The sequence below is a fragment of the Schistocerca piceifrons genome, chromosome 3, assembly GCF_021461385.2.
Source record: "Schistocerca piceifrons isolate TAMUIC-IGC-003096 chromosome 3, iqSchPice1.1, whole genome shotgun sequence".
NCBI lineage: Eukaryota > Metazoa > Arthropoda > Insecta > Orthoptera > Acrididae > Schistocerca > Schistocerca piceifrons.
This window is the reverse complement of record NC_060140.1, coordinates 842,271,983-842,292,779: the sequence shown is the minus strand read 5'-3', so window position 1 is coordinate 842,292,779 and position 20,797 is coordinate 842,271,983. Positions and strand designations below refer to the sequence as shown.

Below are 20,797 nucleotides of genomic sequence, written 5' to 3'. Positions count from 1 at the left end.
AGACTCTACTGAAAATCCACAATCAAAATGTGTTGGTGCAAGAGTTCAAAACAAGGACGAGAGCTGCAAGACGGCTATCAACACGGATTGTGTGCTGAGCGGACAGCACATGCGCCACCCCACTACAAAGCACCAGCTGTGGCAGAGGTCATGGCTGTGGTCTTGGTGACACACCGCTGACCTCGTCAGGCTCGCTGACAAATACCACTACTACGATGCTCTACCATATTGCATTTATGTTTTGAAATGGGTAAGAAAGATATCACTTCAGCATCCCTCAAATGAATCTAACAACTGGGTGACCAAACCCGAACAAAACTGACATGCATGGATTTCTACACATTTCACCTGATGGTCTGCAAACATGAATACAATTTGTTGCTGTGGTGTTGGGTTTATCTGTACCAAATTTTGGTAGACAAATGCAGAGGAGGAGAGGGAATGTCAAAGGGAAATAGCAGGTGCAGAGAATTATGCCCACCTGCAAGATGCCATTGTGAAGGCCAAGAACGAGAATCCTAATGACTTAGGTCAGATGGTCATCCTCCAGCTGTCATTTATGAAAAGGACGAGGTACCTTCACAAATATATCCAGGACACTTTCTGCTATGCTGGGAACTATGGTTGGCTGGACTTATACATCACCTTCATGTACAACACAACCTGGTCCGAGATCAGAGAACAAATGATGAATGGGCATAAACTGACAGACTGCTGTAATATCTTCACAATGCAACTTTTTAATGTTAAAGTGCAAGAGCTGGTGGCTCTCCTCATAAAAGGGCATGTTTTTGGTAAGGCACAATGCTTCAAGTATTCCACTGAGTGGCAGAAATGTGGCTTGCCACACGTGCACTTATTGCTGTGGTTAAAACAGAAATTGCAGCTGAACCAAACCGATAGGTGATATCAGCAAGTTGCCTGACCACAATATGGACAAATAGCTATATGACATGGTCACTAAGATCCTACTCCTCGGTCCTTGCAGAATGTAAAACCCTACATCCCCAAGGATGAAAGACTGGAAATGCATCAAAAAGTATCCTTGGGCAAAAAGAGGCCAAAACAAACAAGAGCAGATATCTACTGTAGAGACACAGAGCAGTAGAGGGCAGGGGACGTACAGCCACAAAGCGAGAGGTACCACGTCAAGACATCATAGTGCACAACATCTGGGTGGTTCCATACTCACTGCTCTTTTCCAAAAATTTTAATGCCCAAATTAATGTGGAGTTTTCTATCTCAGTCCCAGCAACTAAATACATTTGCAAGTACATAAGCAGGTGATATTTACTGTGCAATGGCAGAGCTACACTAATACTGTCCCAAAAGACAAAGTGCAGATGTTTAGAGTAGGTTGATATGCGAGCAGCAATGAAGCAACACTACGGATAATGGGCCTGCTGATTTGTGCATCTTTCAGTGCAGGTGCCAACAGCAAGTGCCTGTAGTTCACTCTTGTGCAATTGAGTAACGACACGGCCTGCTACCACCCACACCACATTTTTCCATCTGTGCCAAACAGACGAGTTTTCTGTATGCAGAACTGCCGAAATATTGTACATGGCATACTTCACTGAAAGAATGGAAGTGTCGTGTGCAGGGCACCCTGGTTGAAGTTTGGCAATGTGTGAAGGGGTTAGATGCCCAAGGCAGAATTTACACCGTGCATGTAACATCTACATCTAGATCCATACTCCGCAAGCCACCTGACGGTGTGTGGCGGAGGGGTACCTCGAGTACCTCTATCGGTTCTCCCTTCTATTCTAGTCTCGTATTGTTCGTGGAAAGAAGGATTGTTGGTATGCTTCTGTGTGGGCCCTAATCTCTCTGATTTTATCCTCTTGGTCTCTTCGCGAGATATAACACACTGAGTATCAATGAGTACAGCTGCAACTGACCTGCGCCTGGGGCACCATCAGTTTTCAGGCTCTCAAACCAGTCTACGGCCATGAAAACGCCATGTTCCAAGCATGTAACGCAATGGGGCTTTTGAAAGGTAACTGCCTGCTGGCCTACGATATAGAACACTGTATTCTAACAGTCACTGACCAAGTTGGGAGAACGCTTCCCTGTCATGTAGAGCAACTGCAGACTCTTGAACCCCATAACACTTTGGAACAAACACAAAACCTCATTATCAGAAGAGATCATACACAGGTGCCAATAGAACGCACAGGCCAGCGACTAAATATATTTCAACGTAGGGCTGACACTTATTGAGGACAAAGTTTTCTCCATGGTGGGAAAACGGATGTCTGATTTCAGCATGCACACCTCATGAATGGGGGATCTGTGCACAGATTTGCTCAGGGAGATCAGTTTTGACACTACAGCCTTGGGAGCTGCACATTTTTAATAAAATAAAATTCTGAGTGAGTTGGAGAACGGAGTATGGGTCTTTATTTCTTGGATGCACCTGGGGATAATGGCAAGACATCAGGTTGAATTTGCTACTGACACATCTGCATAAGAGCAGGAGTGTTGCACCCCCTGAGATGGCTGCAACCTCGTTCAGTAGAGGAAGAATGATCGCTTGATGTTCAAGCTTCTACTGAATCTCACAAGTGAGGAAATGCCAATCTGCGACATAAGCTGCTGCGGCACTGCAAATTGATTGTCTGGGGTGAATGGTTGATGCTACACAAGCGTGTGATCAAGACACCAGATTGAAGCTTGCAAGACATCCGCGGTAACCGAATGTCGATGGGTAGGATGGTTGTCTTGCTCACGGACTGCTTCCAACAGATGCTGCCAGTCATTGAGCGAAGAACTGCAGCAGACGAGATCATCACATGCTTCAATTCTTTGCCAGTATGGGAAAATGTAGGAAGAATGCACCTCACAACTAATATGAGAGTCCGTCTATACCAAGAGTCTCGACACTTTGCTTAATACCTCTTGGAGGTCAGTGAGGTCCACTTGTCAATGGATGCAGAAGGCTTAATAAATTTTGAAAGCCAATTCTACAGTGTTGAAAGCTTGGGAGATAATCTAATTAACAAGGTTTTTCCGAGCTTTAAGCAAAACTTGTGCAACGAGTAGTGGTTATGTGAAAGAGCAATACCGGCGCCAAAGAATGAATCGGTGAGAAATATGAATAAAAATATTATTAGTGCAAAGTACCTGGTGAGGTGACCACCTACATGACAATTGATATAGTGATGACAAGGAAAAATGCTAGTACATATCCTGAAGAGTTTATAAACTCATCAGAGCTGTTGAGGTGCCATCCTACAAGTTGGAGCTGACGGTGGATTGGCTGTCATACTGATGCATAACCTAGATGCACCAAGATTGTGTAATGGCCCCATTATACATATTCTGGAGCTGAGAAGGCATACTGTGCAGTCCACCATCACCGGCGAAGTCAAAGGAGAGGTGGTATTGATACCATGAATTCCTATCATCCCAACAAACTTGCTTTTCCAGTTCAAACAACATCTCCAGTCGCCTTTGAATGTGGTCTTCAGATCACTAAAAATAAAGAGTCAAGGACAAACGTTAAAACTGGTCGGTATTCATATAGGCACACCATGCTGTTCGCATGGGCAGCTCTACAATGACTGCTTGCATGTATCGAGAGCCAGAAATCTCCACATATACACAGAGAACAATAAGACTCGGAATGTTGTTTACAGAGATTTATTACAGTAGTTTTCTGTCTCTCGGGACACACCAACAAAACTATTATCTTTTCTGTGGTAGGTGTGTTGCGAACAGTATTGAAATCATTTACTCCCTTTCCTGGTACATTTTCTAATTCACTAATGGTCACAGAAAAAGTTTTTCCCTTGAGTAAACGAGTGAGTGAGATGTGAATGACATGCACTCTGTCAGCTTCTTCCCTCGTCTGAAAAATTTGGTGATATCCTCATTCTTCCTGTAATCTCCATCATTTTTATAACATTTCTCTTTGTGCCATCCAGATTTCACCAGTTCAGTGTCTTCAAACAGACCACTTTAACTAATACTGACACATCATATAGACTAGCTTCCAGCTATAGCTACTACTCATCCTTTCTAAGTCTCTTGTTATGCTTTACACAAATAGATGAACACAAATTACTGATAATCTGTTATACTCTTATCTCAGCTTGAAAATGAATTTGCCACATAATTAATAAAAAGATCATTATTTGTATAGCCACTATTCCAGTTACATAGGTGGGCAATTACATCAGAGACTGAATCAGAGATATTTTATTTTACTTTTAATTTATGCTACAATTTTCTGAATCTACAAAAGTTAAATTTTACTGAGCTGAAAAATTTATTACACTTACAAAATTACTTGAGGAAATATAGATGAACGAAGTCTGCTCATTTGTAAATGAGGTTTGAGGACAATCAGTTCGCTTTCTATGTTGGCAGCTATTTCAAGTTAGGCTGCAGCCACTTTTCTTTCAGTTGTTACATTTCAAGAGCAGAATATTATCTTCTGGACATATTCCACATGTTTTAGATATATAGCTATTTTACAAAAATAAGCAGGTGTTTATGGTAATACGTATAAAAAAAAGCATTAAAAAGTATACTCTCCAACTCAGCAGTAACAGCAATTCTGTTTACATTAGGTAATGCATGAGAAAAACCAACAAAAATACTCAATGACCCATAGAGCAGTGCTTAATTTGTAAATAACCATTAGCTATGTAGAAATGTTAAAAGTACGCCCACCTGGACAGCCGAGGGCATTAAAGCACTTGCTTCCAGGACACAGGAATTTGTGTTGGCAGTAGATCAAATCCACTTCGTGGATTAACGATGGAGGCTAGTGGGCCAGCCACGATGGACATGGTCTTTAGGCATTTTTCCAGGATCAATGGAAGCGTCCGGTTCCACCCGTCAGCTTTGACCCGTGATGTAAGGCTGTTGCGGTACGTGACGTCACGACGACGCGGAGTTTACTTTGTGAGAGTGGCGTGTTTGTAGATGTCGTTTTGATGTGATCAGTGGTGCTTTCTGGTGGTGTGTTTGTGTTGTGTGACATTCTTGGTTTAGTTTGAGTGTTTATAGGTGGCGTATTGTTGCGGTCAGTGGTTCTTTCTGGTGGTGTGTTTATGGGTAGCGTGTTATGTGGCCTATGGGGTTCATTTGCACCGTAGCATTGCACGTGTGTGGTATCAGTGGTTAACTGTGCTTTTAGCGGAATATTTTTCAGTGAGTTAACGATTTTGGTTTTGTTATGTCGACGTTATTGTAGTTTTTTTTCTGTTCGTTGTGTGTGAATTTTGATGAATTGCTTTATTTATGTCTTTGGTAGGTATGGATATGACTGATAAGGTCAACAGTTTTTGGTTGTCACCAATGATGGGGGACAGTGCGTTGTCTAACAAAATTCCTTCAGCTATTCGGCCTGTTGGCTGAAGTCGTGAAGTGTTCAGTGTGTCATGAAGAAATGAGGCTTAATAAAGTTCCGGTGTCTCAGACAAGGGACGGCTGTATGTGAAGATGTCGTACGGATAACTTATGTCGCTCCATTAGGCGAGGTTCCTGGTTCGAGAAGTCTAGGTTGGGCATACAAGAAATTGTGTTAATGACGTATCATTTTTGAGGTCAAGGGAAGTGTTTGATTAGAATTTCGATTTTGTACGTGGGTGTTTTTTTTTTGAGATTAAGTGTGGTGGTGAAAGTTTTGAGATTTATAGTGCGGTATCAGTTGTTTCTGTTGGCCTATACAGGTCAAGGGAAGTGATCGATTCCAGTGGATTTTGTGTGTAGTGGAATTTGAGAAGGTTGTGATGTCTTGTTATTTTACTGTTTTTTGTTGTTTGGTGTAGTGGTGTGTGTTTATATTTAGTTTGGCCCCACCCAAAATTGCCCAGTTCCCCCGCTTGTCCTGTTAGTTTCATTATATTTTTGGAGGAATATCTATTTGGTGGTTTTTCGATCTATTTTCGTGTTTGTTGTCATGTTTACGTGACGATGTCATAGGAGCGGTATGGGAGTCGTCGTGAATGGCTGTTTCCGCCATATTGGTGACGTCATCTGTCAAAGTAGAGGGGTGGAATCGGACACATCCGTTATCCTGATGGTAAACTAAGGTAAATACTAATCTGATTCCCATGTCTTGCCTCAGATACATGATTCTCAAATACCTTGAGAAATGATGTCACATTTGACAGAATATGGACAGAGTAGGTACCATGGGTTCCTTCCTGGGGGAGGAGGAAGCTGGCAGTAGTTTTAAAATGATTTTGGGAATGGCAATAGCATTGTAATAATAGTCTATATATGTGTACGATTAGTTCTCTGTGAAACTGGAGAGACAGCATACCAGTACCAACCCAACACTGGTTGGATACAGAACACTAGAAAGGAAGATAATGTTAAAAAGTAAGTCTGTCCCAACAGTGACAATTTTTGGACTGTTACTAAGTCTAAACCATTTAACAGTTCTGGTCATTTTCAAGTTACATTGGTTAGTATAACAAGTACCTTGCTGGTTTACACTTATACTTATTTATCATTTATTAAAAGATTGGGATAACATCAGCAGAGTGTATGAGAAAACTTTGACAAAAGTTGCAGAAAGATATCCGCACAAACAACACCCATTAAGCAAAAGGATGGGACAGAAGAAGATGGGGAAAACATGAAGAAAAAGTATCTTCCTCTGAAAAATATTTAACTGAACATCACAAGGAGGAAGCTGAATGAAAAAGAAAGAACAGACTTAAATTAAAATATGTACCGATTGAAGATGTGTTTGGGAAAACCTTCTTAAAAAGGTAGAAAAGCAGAGAATATAAAAAAAAAATATTTCAAGTTGTAAAGTTAAAAATGATAATCTGCTCATAATGCATAATTTTTTCACAAATGGTGAAAGCAGCAGTCAAACACCTAGTATAAAGGATGTCATGTTGGCTTAAGTCAAGATTAGGGCCTGCAGAAGTCACAGAAGTGTTCTATAATGGTCAGTTGGAAACATGCAGCCAATGCATTTCTAGTACGGAAAGAGAAACCTTTCTCCGCTCCTATTGACAAAAACATTTGATTTTTTTTCTGTCGGGACTTGTGAGGTCTGTTCAGACAGTGATGTCACAAATTATGAGGTTAGGCTGACCTGTGACGGTCTGGATGTGAGACGGCGAAGCCATTGAACGTGGAAGCTCGAAACCCTGGTTGTAGTGAGAAAGTTATCTGTAGTTTAGCCCGAGGTTTCGGTTTGGTTGGAATGTGTTTGGTTATGAGCTGGTCGGTTGGTTGGTTTGGGGAAGGAGACCAGACAGCGTGGTCATCGGTCTCATCGGATTAGGGAAAGGATGGGGAAGGAAGTCGGCCGTGCCCTTTCAGAGGAACCATCCCGGCATTTGCCTGGAGTGATTTAGGGAAATCACGGAAAACCTAAATCAGGACGGCCGGACGCGGGATTGAACCGTCGTCCTCCCGAATGCGAGTCCAGTGTCTAACCACTACGCCACCTCGCTCGGTTTATAAGCTGGTGAAGCCAACAAAAGTGAAAGGTAAAAAACCTAGTTGTGACTGATCTGTAACTTAGCCTGAGGTATAAATTAGGTTGTACTACGACAGTTTTACTCCCAAAAATTCAATTAACAGGCTTCATTGTCATATCTTTGCTCTTTCTGAATATTTGATGAATTACGTCGTTGTGGTTAGACTGGTATCTGATAGCATAGGTTAAATTAAATTAATCATTCTGGTTGTCAAAATATTTGACTCTTTCTTCCGAGTGTGTCACGATTTCGGTTGTGCTATATTAATATGAGAATGTGACAATATCCCTGACCTCAGCAGCCATGGACAATGGTCACGTGTGTATGTTTTCTACTTTAGAGGAAGACCTTTTGGCCAAAAGCTTACATGTATAGCAGTATTTTTGTTGTGCCTGCCTGTGACTCAACATCTCCTCTATATGGTTAGCAGCAATCTATCTTTTTCGTAATAGTGTCATTATCCCATCTTGGATTTTTAATGATTAATATTGTGACATTTATTGATATTTCATTGCACAGAGCAGAGGTGTCCACCCTATGGCCCAAAGTAAGTATGAGTGTAGCCCAAGATGTGAACATCTATCACAAGCAAGGTGGGGGGCGGGCACAATCCATTTCTTTGAAGTTATGATACAATGAATATTTTCCATTTGAAACTTTCGTAAGCTCACCCTATACATCCCCCCTCCCCTCTCTTCTTTTTAAATGAGTGCATAATTCCATAATTCACAGAGTTCTTTTAAATGTTGGTGGGCATACAGAGCTATGTCCTTTTGCTGTATCATCATTATCAAAGTTTCATGGGTTATTAAGAGCTCAGTTTGTAAACCTCTGATATTCAGCATTAAAGGGAAAGTAGGACAATTATTCATATGATCATAAATCATCCTTTAATTTATTTCTTATTTATACTTGTTGATATGTTTGCTTGACAGTTTGAAAGTTGTCCCACCCATGTCTACGCAGATAACTGGGAAATGACAATCATTACTGAGTTGTATAAATGAAGGCATATTAACAATAGGCCTACGCATGTTCTTTATTTCTGTTAAAAAGAAAATGATCACAATATAAGTTTTGATTTGCTCAATTCTACAGGCAAAATTTTTTACTGTCAAGAGCTAATTCTTTATTGTTTTCCACATTTCTTCCTAGAGTGAAGTAACTCAATTTCCAGTTATAAGTAAGCACTGAAGTAGAGCAAACACAACACTGGTTTCCTTTTACTGTCCACTACATGTGAATTAAAGCACAAAAGAAATTTAAAGTGGACATGATTTAAATAGTGATTGCCCACAGGTTGTCCCAAAACCTTCCCTTAACCAAATAGGCTAGAAGTTGGTTGTATCTGTACCCTTCTCCCCCCAAGCCCAGGAATATAAACAAACACGGTTGCAGATGTGACGGCAGTTATTTTTAAGAACCCTCTTACTTATATGTGACTGAAGCAGTTAATGTGAGAAGTATTCTTTCTGCTGCCGGTTTCAACTGATATGGACAGCTATGAAATGACTACATCATGACTGGATTTTTAATACCTGATATTATATGATTACAAAGTTTAATGATACAGTCAATACATAACACTCTCACAACATATTCGTATTAGACCTAACAACGGAAACGGCACAACACACCTAGCATAAATCTGTCACATTTTGTACTGTGCTGGGGACTCTGGCTTTCACATGCAGTCGAAATTCAATACTCACTCTCCAGGATCAATTTTTGGTTGTTCTTTTCTCGGTCGCCCGGGTCGAACTTTTAATGGACTGGATGGTGTCTTCCCACCTTGGTTGTTGGACATAAAATGAGTGAAGATTTCGGTTTGTTTCAGTAAGTAATCAAAGCGCTTGCTCCGATCTGTAACCTTCGAAACACACAAATACACTTAATAGTAATTATACGTCTACATGGATGTTATCAAAAACATCACAGTGCTTTAGATCACTCACAACTTTCACTTCATAATCTTCTGGTTTCTCCCTCGATGACATCGTGTCGGCTGACGATGCATTCTACAGAAACATAACCAAAGTCATAAACTGCCAGTCTATAAACATGTTATTTCGTACTCCAAAACAAAAATAAAAACATAAATAGTAAGGTAATGAACACCAAAACGTATTCCAGACAAAGAACGTCTCGAGTTTTTCTTAAATTATAGGATACACCATAACGTACCGAGTTTTCACCAGTGTCCACTCCCTCCATAGCGTCTTCTGGTTTCGACATATTTACAAGTTATCTATAAACACTAAACGTACACTTCACACACCGGGTATAATTGTATACTAAGACAGCGCACTATACACATATAATGGCGGGCACAATTTACAGGGCAACCAACATTACTTTCTACACTAGAACTCCATTTCCACACAACACTGGCTACGCAGGTTAGGTGGTTACCTTCCTGAAATACCAAAGTTCCTACTATAAAGAGCGAAACGATTTTCACTTTATTGTGATTCCCGCGGGAGGGGAGGGATACCTGTGATCTCGGGATAGTTGCAGGTCACTGCGGCTAGGAAATTATGGAATGATCTTTGTTACATCTTATATAAAATTCAATAATTTGTTATTATTTATTGGATTTTTTATTCTACAATTTTGTCATTCCAAAATAGCGGGTTACAACGTAACTGAGCAATAGGCCTTCAATTTTTCTTGCATTAAGTCCCCCTCGGACAGATTCTGGCTTAATGCCTGTACTCACGTAACGATCTACCTGCGCAAATAGTTGCGCAAATGTCTGTGCATATTCACACGACACAAATTCCAATCCATTGCTCGCCTGCCATCTGTCGGTGTAGAAGAGGAATTTCAGTGGCTAGCGACTACACTCTCGTACGGTAACCTCAAGTTTTATTCCATTTCTTCAGAAATGAAGAAAATTCTATACTAGTCTATGTTCGCAGCTTGTGTTGCGAAAAACAAAAGGCCAGAAACAAATATACATATCGCAACGCCCTACATAGTGTCTGCTTAAGCAAAGGCGGTGTTCTCACATATATTTACTTAACGAAATGCAGGGCGACTTCGACGACTGGGGTCATTATTTGTGGTTGGATTTAGAAATTATCTCCTGGCTCTCATAACTCATAGCGTAATACGGAAGAAACTTGCATGAGGAGAGCAATTTCTCCACATGAGTGGCTGACAGTGATGTTAACAATCCTGGCAGTAGGAACGACAAGAATCTAGAATTTGCCACTGCAATTTCGAATCAAGCATGAAGTGAAGTCATACCCAACAAAGATGAGCTATTTACGCTGGCCTGAAGTATGATTTCATGAAGGCAATTCAAGTACTTACATCACTTTTGACGCGCTACAGATCAAACTTTTACAGTTTGAGACGCAATATATTCTTAGACGTTATATAGATGGGCAATGGGCTATAGTTCAGGTTGTTTCTAAGTTATCAATTCTCTGTCTGGAGTCTAACAGCAACTTTTGCACCAGAACATAAAGTTCCATTTTGTACTATAGACAGGGATTCATAACATACCCAGAGAGTTTTACTGTTAGTACTGTGATTGTGAATTCTACAGATCACCTCCAAATCACTCTTGTTATGCATAGATTCGTCACTTTGCTTAGCTCTTTGCGGTAAACAGTCCGCAACGAATTTTTGTTTTAAGTTTGTATCGTTTCCCTGTCTGTCATACGGTCAACCGACCGTAATTTCTCTGTTGAAGAATTATAAACATCTGCCAACTACCTGAACATCGATGTGCCATTTTAAAATTCACTCTGTAGATACAGACGAGGAACGCATGAGTAAAAAACAGCTGACTTGAACACGTTTTAGCTCATGATTTGCGACGATCTCCTGTCTACACGTTCCAACGTGTCTGCGAATATTTGATTTGAACCCACAGTATTGAGCATTTCGTTCGAACCTCCAACTCCAACTTCCAGGTTTGCCCACATCTCATATCTGCGCAAATCTCCTGTCCACACACAACCATCTGACTGTGCAGATGTGTGTGCACAGAAATTTGTGCAAGCAGATCGTTGAGGGCGGACAGGCATTTATTGCTAAAGACATCAATGTCGAACTAATATAAAATATCAACAACTCTGGTCGGTGAATGAATTTTACTTTGTATTATGGGTGCATACAGTCCCCTGAGTTCTTCTGATAACTTCGGCCACCCTGTAAGCAAATGGTTCAGAGCAGTAAATTCATGCTTATAGCTTTTACATTAGGGAGAGGCTCTCCAGAAAGTTGTATATGTAACTGTTTGTTCGTAGACTCCGTATTAGATGTTTTAGATTTCGGAAATGCTACTCCTTGAGTGTATCAGAATAAAAATGTTGCTGTTCAGAGTTATAGGTAAGCGAGTGGCCTTTTCATACCTAAAATTCTGCTGTATTAATGTTAAGAGTGTGTTAATAACAAGGTGAGTACATTAGCCTTTACACAGTGAACATTCTTACAGAACTGACTAACTGACTGTTTTGCTAAACACATTATATATACTCTACAGATGGCGCCTTATGCAGGAAAATTGTGAATTCTTCTTTGTTGAGAACCTTCTCGGCATTGTCGACATAGGTGTATTATATACTAACATGCCTCCTTACATTTATATCGTAATTAAAACACAATCAATTATAATAACAGTGCTTACTTAGCGGCATTCAGTATTTCTCGAAATTTTAAAAATTTATCTTACTGAGAGATTTGGTAAAAGTGTCTTCTACAGTGTTTCCTGAATCTATTTTACAGCGTCAATAGCTATGTTTACATAACATTAATTTATAAATGGTAGTGTATTTTGACATGCTTTGAATTTTTACCAAATTATCATAACTAGTGGTACTGACTGCTCTGAGTTGATGTCAGACAAATTAGCAGGCTTGTCAGACGTTACAAGAAAAGTATTTAAAATATCTAGAATTAAAGTAATCTCAGAGACAACTTCTGACAATATTCAGCAGAAGTATAAGATTCCATAACATTTCTTGTTCTCAGATTGCCAAAATATTACGTTTCCAAGTAACCCATTCTACAATATGGCTAAGTATATTAGCAGACAGTGAACAAAAGTTCATGTTGTTAGCAATAAACGTAATGTACCACATTATGAGAAACTAGAATTGCAAATTAGTGTTAGAAAGTAAACTAGAATTAAAACTACTCATGTAAATATAAGATCCACAAAAATGTATTTTTTAATATATGTACAGTAAATAATTTAGCTTTATTTATATACTATGCAAGATATTGTATGTTTTTGCTCTGTAACCTATTATATGCACATTGCCTAGATTGTAAGCACAATGATGTCTCTTACATTACAAGTACACTCCTGTACAAAAGATAATTTATGGGACCAATAAAAATCGCAATAACAATCACATTCACATAATTTGATGTGGACATATGATCTACCATCTACAAAACAATCTAAGAGAGCAATACTGTCAGTCCTTCCATACATTAATTTGAGACCTTTCATTACATACAAATAATTCAGTACTACTAGTAGTAGTAGTAGCAGTGCTCACAAAGCATACTGAAAGTATCATTGTAACAGTTTTGAAATCTACGCAAATAGTTTACACTGCAACTTGTACCTGGCTGTGTTCTTCAGCTACTGTACAAGCATCTAACAAATTCCCATATATAATACCATGACTTGTGTCTTGAGTTAGTTTCAATTTCAGATTAACTTCCATCAGTTTGCTATAAAATGTTGAATGTTGAATGAGGCATTAAGCTTTTTGGATAATGATATTTCATATTTATCCAAAGATAATTCTTTACTTGACCTAAGTCTTTCATATGTTGCTTTGCTAACAGGTTCTTGATTTCTTGCATTATACCTTTACGTTTGCAACAAATTAATAAATCATCAACAAACACAGTTACATAAATTACTTCATTTACAGCTATCAGTACATATAGCCAATAATCACACTTACTTCTGTTAAAACTTAGACTTTCCAAAAACACACCTAAACAATCATATCACATACAAGAAATTTCTCTCAAACCATATACCCTAAACGAGTTAATCCTCATATAGTGAAGGCTGCTTTACATAAATTTCTGACAAAATTTTGCCCTTGAGAAATGCAGTCTTTACATCTGTCTGTTAACAATCAAACTTTTTTTAACAACAGTATGACAGCTAAAGTTTTAATATTTGCAGCTCTCGAATGAATACCACCAGTGCTTTTTTTGTTGAAAATTCTTTACATCTGATCTTGCTTTACAAGTGTTTCCAGATTTTCTTGTAGAAACCAAGTTAACACCAAGAACATTTACATTCACTATGTTAATTACTATTTTCCAAGTTTTATTTTCATTTACACATTTATTTCCTTATTCATTGCTTGTTTCCAAAATGTTGACTCATTACTATTCATTGTCTCATCAAAATTTTCTAGACTATTGGCATTACAGGAATTTACATAAATGCTGGTACTCATAACGTAATCATTACATTTATCAGGCAGTTTACATTCTACACCTGGCCTTCTGAATTCCCATTCTTGATCATGTTTTTTGATTGCTTCATCTTCCTACAATACTCTTTTCTTCCATTTGATCACCTCCAGATTAATTTTCTGAGCATTTATAATCGGTATCACTAAAGTGTCTGGAAATGATAATTTTGTTGCTACTAAATATTCTTTAACCAACTCCACCACAGCCTATTAAACTTCCCAAATTTGCTTTACAAACCCTCTTTGACTTTCTTAGTTGTTCTGGCATGTGTACAAAAATCTTATTTCCATAAAGTTTCAAATGTTTAACGCTATGTTTCATCCCAAACAACATCTCATAAGGAGTTTTTCTGACAATAGTATTAACTGAAGTTTTGTTTTTAAGGTACACTACTGCACAAATATCTTCAGGCCAAAATCTCCTTATTTAAGCTAAAAGGCATAATGACATACATGTAACTGGCCTATTGTATGTTCAAGCTGTACTATTTAATTCATGTAGGTATGGGGGATACACATTTAAAATATTTTTAAATGAAAAATTCCGCTTTTGACCGTTAAAACATTATTTATTGCGATTGCAGTTCCGACATGTTCTCATTTTTAAGCATTGTGAGATGTAACCTACTCTAAAATATAAAGCTACAATATATTGTGAATTTATCAGCTGTTCCATACATTATACACATCATAGAGCTGGTGAAGTAATGGTGTAAACACTGAAGTTTAAATTTCATGCAGTAGATGTGGTAACTGGATGACAAAAGCGTCTAAGATGTAAAGATTTAACAACCAAAAACGGAATAATTTCATTAAAAGATTTTTATGGAGGTTGTGGATACAGTTATCATCCAATTTCTACATATAAAATGATTCCTTATGTTTTATAAATTGATAAACATCTGAATTTAAGTATTCTTTCCCACTGTTACATCTAAATTTCTTAATACTCTCAGTTTTATTGGTTAAATTTTCTGTTTAATTAACATAGTCAACGAAATACAAACTCGATTTTTAGATTGGACAATGTAGACTCCAATTACTCTACTTGAATCATCAATAAAAGAAAAATTTTTTCCCAATACAAACCATGAGTTATGTGAGGTCTATTTAAATCAGTATTAGTAATCTCTAATGTCTCTTTTGCTTTGCCTTTGTTGTTTTAAAAGGATAAATTGTTCATTTTATTTTCAATACAGACTTTACATTTCATAAATTCTGATTCTGTATTTGTTGACAATTCATTTAGTTAATGATGTTTACACAACACATTTAAATCGTTAAAAGTTACATCCCAGTGTAGGATGCCATTTGCCCTTTGCTGTCATACTATCCTTGTGACTCACAGTATTAGGTTAGTGCATAATTTCATAACGTTTTTGTTTTTCATGTTGGTATTCTGTGTTTGGCGATAATGCTATTGGGCAGGTCACAGCAAGAAAATGGTTTTCTCATTTAAGGGGGATCGTTTTGACATTAGTGACTCTTCATATTCAGGTAGACCTTTGGGGTTTGATGAAGACCATGTCAATGCATTAATCCACAACAATCCACAGCAGTATACTCAAGAAATGATATGTGATCATTCCACCATCGTGCAATATTTGCATGCAGTGGGGAAGGTTCAGAAATCGGGTATATGGGCACTGCATGCTCTAAGCCAAAATCACAAAAATCAGTGGGTCGCCATATTTCCATCCCTGCTTGCTTGTCATCAATTGGCTCATGAACAACACTAACGGTACCTATCATGTATCGTTACTGATGATGAGAAATGGTATCTTTATGCTACCACAAGGAAAAGGAAGGTTGGTTGAGCCAAAACAAAGCAGCAGCTCCCTGTACAAAGACCTGCGGAATCGAACAGTTACCTCAGCGTCTGCAGACTGTTTTAAATAGTGAAGGAATACATGTTATTGATGACTAAAGTCTCTGTTGTGTGTATGTGTTGTGTTTATTAAACTTATGGGGAAAAGCTATGAACTTAAGTACCAATTCAGTATTTATACTAATCTCTTTCTTATAAATTCTGTAAATTCTACTTGTCATTTTATACAGCCTGTCTTACTTCAAAGCAATCGCAGCTAAGTTATTATCTTTATCAAAAAATTTGAGCATTGCCTACGGATAGAACCTGATGTTTTTCTATCATTTTAGCAAAGTTAATCCAATTTCTATCCATGTCTTTGTCATAAAATACAATTTTTCGTTTCAGTTGGACTCGTTTCACCATAAACTGGAAAATAACTAGTTACATCTCCTATTTTTACATTTACAGGCTCTGTAAAGTAATGCACTCAGAAAAATATTTCTGGTACCAGGCTGTGCCGAAGTTGGACTCGTTTCACCATAAACTGGAAAATAACTAGTTACATCTCCTACTTTTACATTTATAGGCTCTGTAAAGTAATGCACTCAGAAAAATATTTCTGGTACCAGGCTGTGCCGAAGTTGAATGTCCACCAGAGTAAATGGACCTCGATGGATAGTAGAGGGCAGTGTCGCTGGAGTGTTGTAATCCACAAATGACTGCGCGACCGCCTCACCACGTGAATACACAGGCCAAAATTGTCCCTCTCCGCTGGCATAAATACCACCGCATCTGGACCACTCAGTGAGTTGCACACTTCATCCGATAGCGTTCGTTACTATCACCATCGTACTACTGTCTACTCGTCGACGACTTAGCTTTGGTATTGGTTGTCTCTTTGGTGTCGATTTGGATTGTGGCTTGTAGTTGACCTTGTAACGTCCCCTTTGAACAATTATTCATAACTGTGCTTAAACTGACACACAATATTTTGTTAGCGCAACGCAATCTGACTTTTAAAATTCCCTACAAAAGAATGGCCCTGACTAACATTAAACTATACCTTTCACAAATCACTTACCTCACAAAAATCTTCGCTGCTCAAGCTACTGCAATACAGCGAGCGCCACTACTGCCAGCTAAATAAAAGATTCAAACTATGGAAGGCACTAACTACTGATAGGGATAGTTAGCAAATCAAAGATATTAATAGAGAACAAACAATGTATTTACCTTGATATTATCATATATAAATATAGCAGTTCATGACAAATTTCAAAACTCCGCCATCTCTCTCCCCACATCCACCACTGCTGGCGGCTCACCTCCAACTGCCCAACGCTACGCGCTGTTCACAGCCAGCTGCCTAACACTACAATGGCGAGTATTACAACAATGCAAAGCAGCCACAGACTGCACACAGCACAGCCAGTGATTTTCATACAGAGGTGGCGTTACCAATAAAAAAACCTAAACAGCCTACTTACATAGCCCCCATGCTCCCCACAAAAATTTTTACAAATTGGATTGGGCAGTGGCCAATACAGATTTGAAAAAAAATTTTCATAATTACAATAACAAAGAAATCAAATGCACACACTCATTGATACAATGTTGGTCAAAAGCTAAAAATTTCTCACAGTCCATAAAGACAGTCCACATTGTTCATCACAGTAAAAATGCAGAGTTCTTCTCAAAGTCTGAGCAGTTAAAGAAAATGCACATAGAAGTAGTGGATTTCCATGCAGTCTTGAAGAAGTAGTGTTGTCCTTCCAACGGAAAGACAGTGCTGACTCTTGACATGCAGACAGGTAATGGGCCACAACATAGCAAACCCACAGCAGAGTCATTCGACGTTTTGAAGAATATTGGTAGGTAGGTCATCACAGAACAGACCCACTGTAGTCCTGGTAGAGATTACGGTATTGGTGGGCCACCAGAGGTGCAGACCCACTGCAGGCCTTGTAGAAATAATGGTACTGGTGAGTCAGCAAAGGTGTAGACCCACTGTAGTCCTTGTAGAAATGGCCAGCAGCCATCTGTTGCGACTGTGCAGGTGCACAATCACCATCGAAGAGTCTTGCAGAGAATATAGCAAGTCCATAAACCACCACTTGTGCACTCACAAAGGGTTTGGAATTGTCCTTAGAACCAGCAATGCTGTTATCCAGTCCCTTGCTGAATTATTAACACACGTGCAAACACTATCAGTCCCTACTTCTCACATATTGTCCATGTACTATGACCAACAGAAACGTGTGCAGTGAATGTTACTTAATTTGAAGAACTGGTAACAATTACAATTTGGTAACATAAAAATACAATAACAAAGGTACAAAATACATCATTAAAGAACATAATAATACAGATAACATTTGTAGTACAGGCTTTACAAAAGAATCGAAATAACATATACGTCAGTGTTCCAGGAATTATGACATGAGTACATACATAAAAGATCAGAATAACTTTCGAAACACCAACTTCACACATGAGCATTAACACAAAACAGAATAAATAATGTCTAAACATCTTTACAAAGTAAATAACATATTATTAATGCCAATTATATTCGAGGATAACAGTATTCCTCATCATAGTGAATGTAGCTTAATATTAAAAGAAAAAAAAAATTCTATGAAACTACACAGAGACAGGAAGAAAACAAATACACAAGGGTACACAAACACATAGTGGGATAACACCAATAGGAAAGGACAGGGTTCGTTTTCAGTGTAACATTTGGTACTGCAGTCCAACCCAAAACTTCATATATCTTTCCTCTTATTTCATCCTTTGTTTCCACCAAAAAATTCTATCTAATCATGCTTTCTGTATTTATATGTTCACACATTTCTTACCTCAACATTTCTTTCCAAGAAAATCCTACCTAAACCTGTTTTCTCAATGCATTTCTTCCAATTCATCGCAACTCATTCTCTTAGAGGCTACCCCCTCTTAAGCTAACTTAAATCTACTGAGCTCAGATGCTAAACTAAGGGACGAGGCAATGCAGCAGCACAAAATAAGTAACACAAACAGCAATGACCAAAAAATTGGAAAATTGCAAAGCAAGCTACAGTAAATCTAAATTACCAAGCAATGCAACATTACAACTAATATGAGCCAATGTGCAGCAACAAAAAAATAAATCTGGCTTAGCAGAGTAACACAAATTAAAGTTCAGTAGCACTATGCCTGGCAAACAGCAGCTTATATCTAAACATGACATAGCTCAAGCAGAAAAAATAGTACACTAAAGATAACAATGCAGATAAGGGAAATGTATAATCACATCTTAATGTCTAAGTAATTAAAGTGGTGCACCACAAGAAGTTATTCTACCAAAAAGTTACCAATTACTTGAAAAGAAAATTATGAATGCAGTTCCTGTGAAGGTAAATGTCATTTTGTGCTCCCTCATTTTTTTAAAAAAATTATTATTTACTCGATCTGTAGACAGAAAATATTTATATTAGTACATCTATAAAATTTTATTTTAACCAATACTGCAGTGCAGCTAGAAACTAGATATCAAATGAAATAAGCAACTATGTACAAAGCAAAGCATAAGAACATCGTTCAACAGTCATGTGGCATTTCATAAGTAGTAAAAAAATCTCTCATCTAGAAAGACACTTGCCATAGTCAGGTGTGTAGACAAACTATTTCTTGTCATTTCATTAGGCATTTCAGTAAATATCAGAAAGTACGATATGTTTCCAAGTAATCAGCGTGTCGGATTTGCAATGCTTTCTCTAAAGGAATGACAATGGCCAGGACAATGGCCTTCCTTTTTTTTTTCTGTGCTCTGAAAGGCACGCGCTAATGGCTTTTTCTCCAGGTGTCTGACACAGCTGGGTGCCCACGACGCATTACGTGCAGGTGGTCACTTAATTTTCTTACGGAAATATTTACGACAACAGTTTCCGCTACAGTGGCAGTCTCATATAAAAATATTTCACAGGTCAAGAATTAGCGTTGCAAATCTGTAGAAAGAAAATCCTATAAATATAAGTGTCCAAATAAAACATTCGTCAGCATTGTGATACAGTCACGCATTTACGAACATTTCATAACTCTTAAAGTACGATTCTTGGTTTCCAACATACTTCTTATTCCTCATATACGGTAGCATCATCTTATTGATCATAAACATATCTCAACAGCATAGTACACATCGTCGTCGTAATAATGACATCATAACACCTCAGTCAAATCTCAAAAACGTCGTAGCTTTCTGTAATAATTTCAAAACCTAAAAAAAATTCTCTGCTCATTTCAATAGTGTCATCTACCTCAAACGTACTTTAAAAATCATGATCTCATACCAAATACATCATTCAAAGCTCTCATAGTATCACAATGATTCCGAAAAAATATGAACAGTTTACAAAGTACAGACAAAATACAGTGTCATAAGTGTGAAGTTACCCAACTGTGTATTGCGTAAACACGTGTCACTGATGTAGTAAAAAAATGTTTATCTCTCAGTTAAATAATCAGATAGCTGTGTAATTTGTGTGTTAGAGAAATATGGTACTGATGTGTAAAGTTGTATAAGCAAATACCATATTAGCTAGGGTTCCTTGTGCTTGCCAAACACATGGTACACAAAGTAGGCGTGTACCCCCCTGAGGATTAATGTAATTATACCCTCAGGTGTTACAGATTACAGCAATGGAATGAAATGTATTACGGAAAACTTTCTTTGTAATTCAAAAATCTTGAAAAATAAATGGCTTAAGTACAAAATCTCTCAAATGCGTGTCCTGTAGCGCTAAATGTGCGTCTTGCTGTAAGATAATTCTGTGGAAGTGTCGTACTTATCGTCCTCCGAAAGCTAAGTTCTGCAGAAGTCAATGTACTTACCTCATAATACACAAAAGTGAAATGCTTTGCGTACAAATGTCTTAGTTATTACGCTTATTGCCGTGATGAGGAAAGTACTGTGCTGTAACGTATTGTTGTGCTATGGAAAAGGCAGTCTCATTGTAGCTATACCACAAAAGTTACTACTAAAACCTGTTTTACTTTCCAGAATAAAACAGAAAACTGTG

General features: G+C 38.1%; 1 protein-coding gene across 1 annotated transcript in view; it reads right to left on the bottom strand.

Annotated features, from left to right (window-relative positions):
* Window positions 1-9,896, bottom strand: part of LOC124787849 (chromatin-remodeling complex ATPase chain Iswi-like) — a 126,602-nt gene extending 116,706 nt beyond the window's left edge. Inside the window, 3 exon segments of the mRNA XM_047254802.1 lie at window positions 9,173-9,330; window positions 9,416-9,478; window positions 9,645-9,896. Of these exon segments, the coding sequence (XP_047110758.1) occupies window positions 9,173-9,330; window positions 9,416-9,478; window positions 9,645-9,695 (272 nt within the window). The 5' untranslated portion in view covers window positions 9,696-9,896.
* Window positions 9,897-20,797: the final 10,901 nt, after the last annotated feature.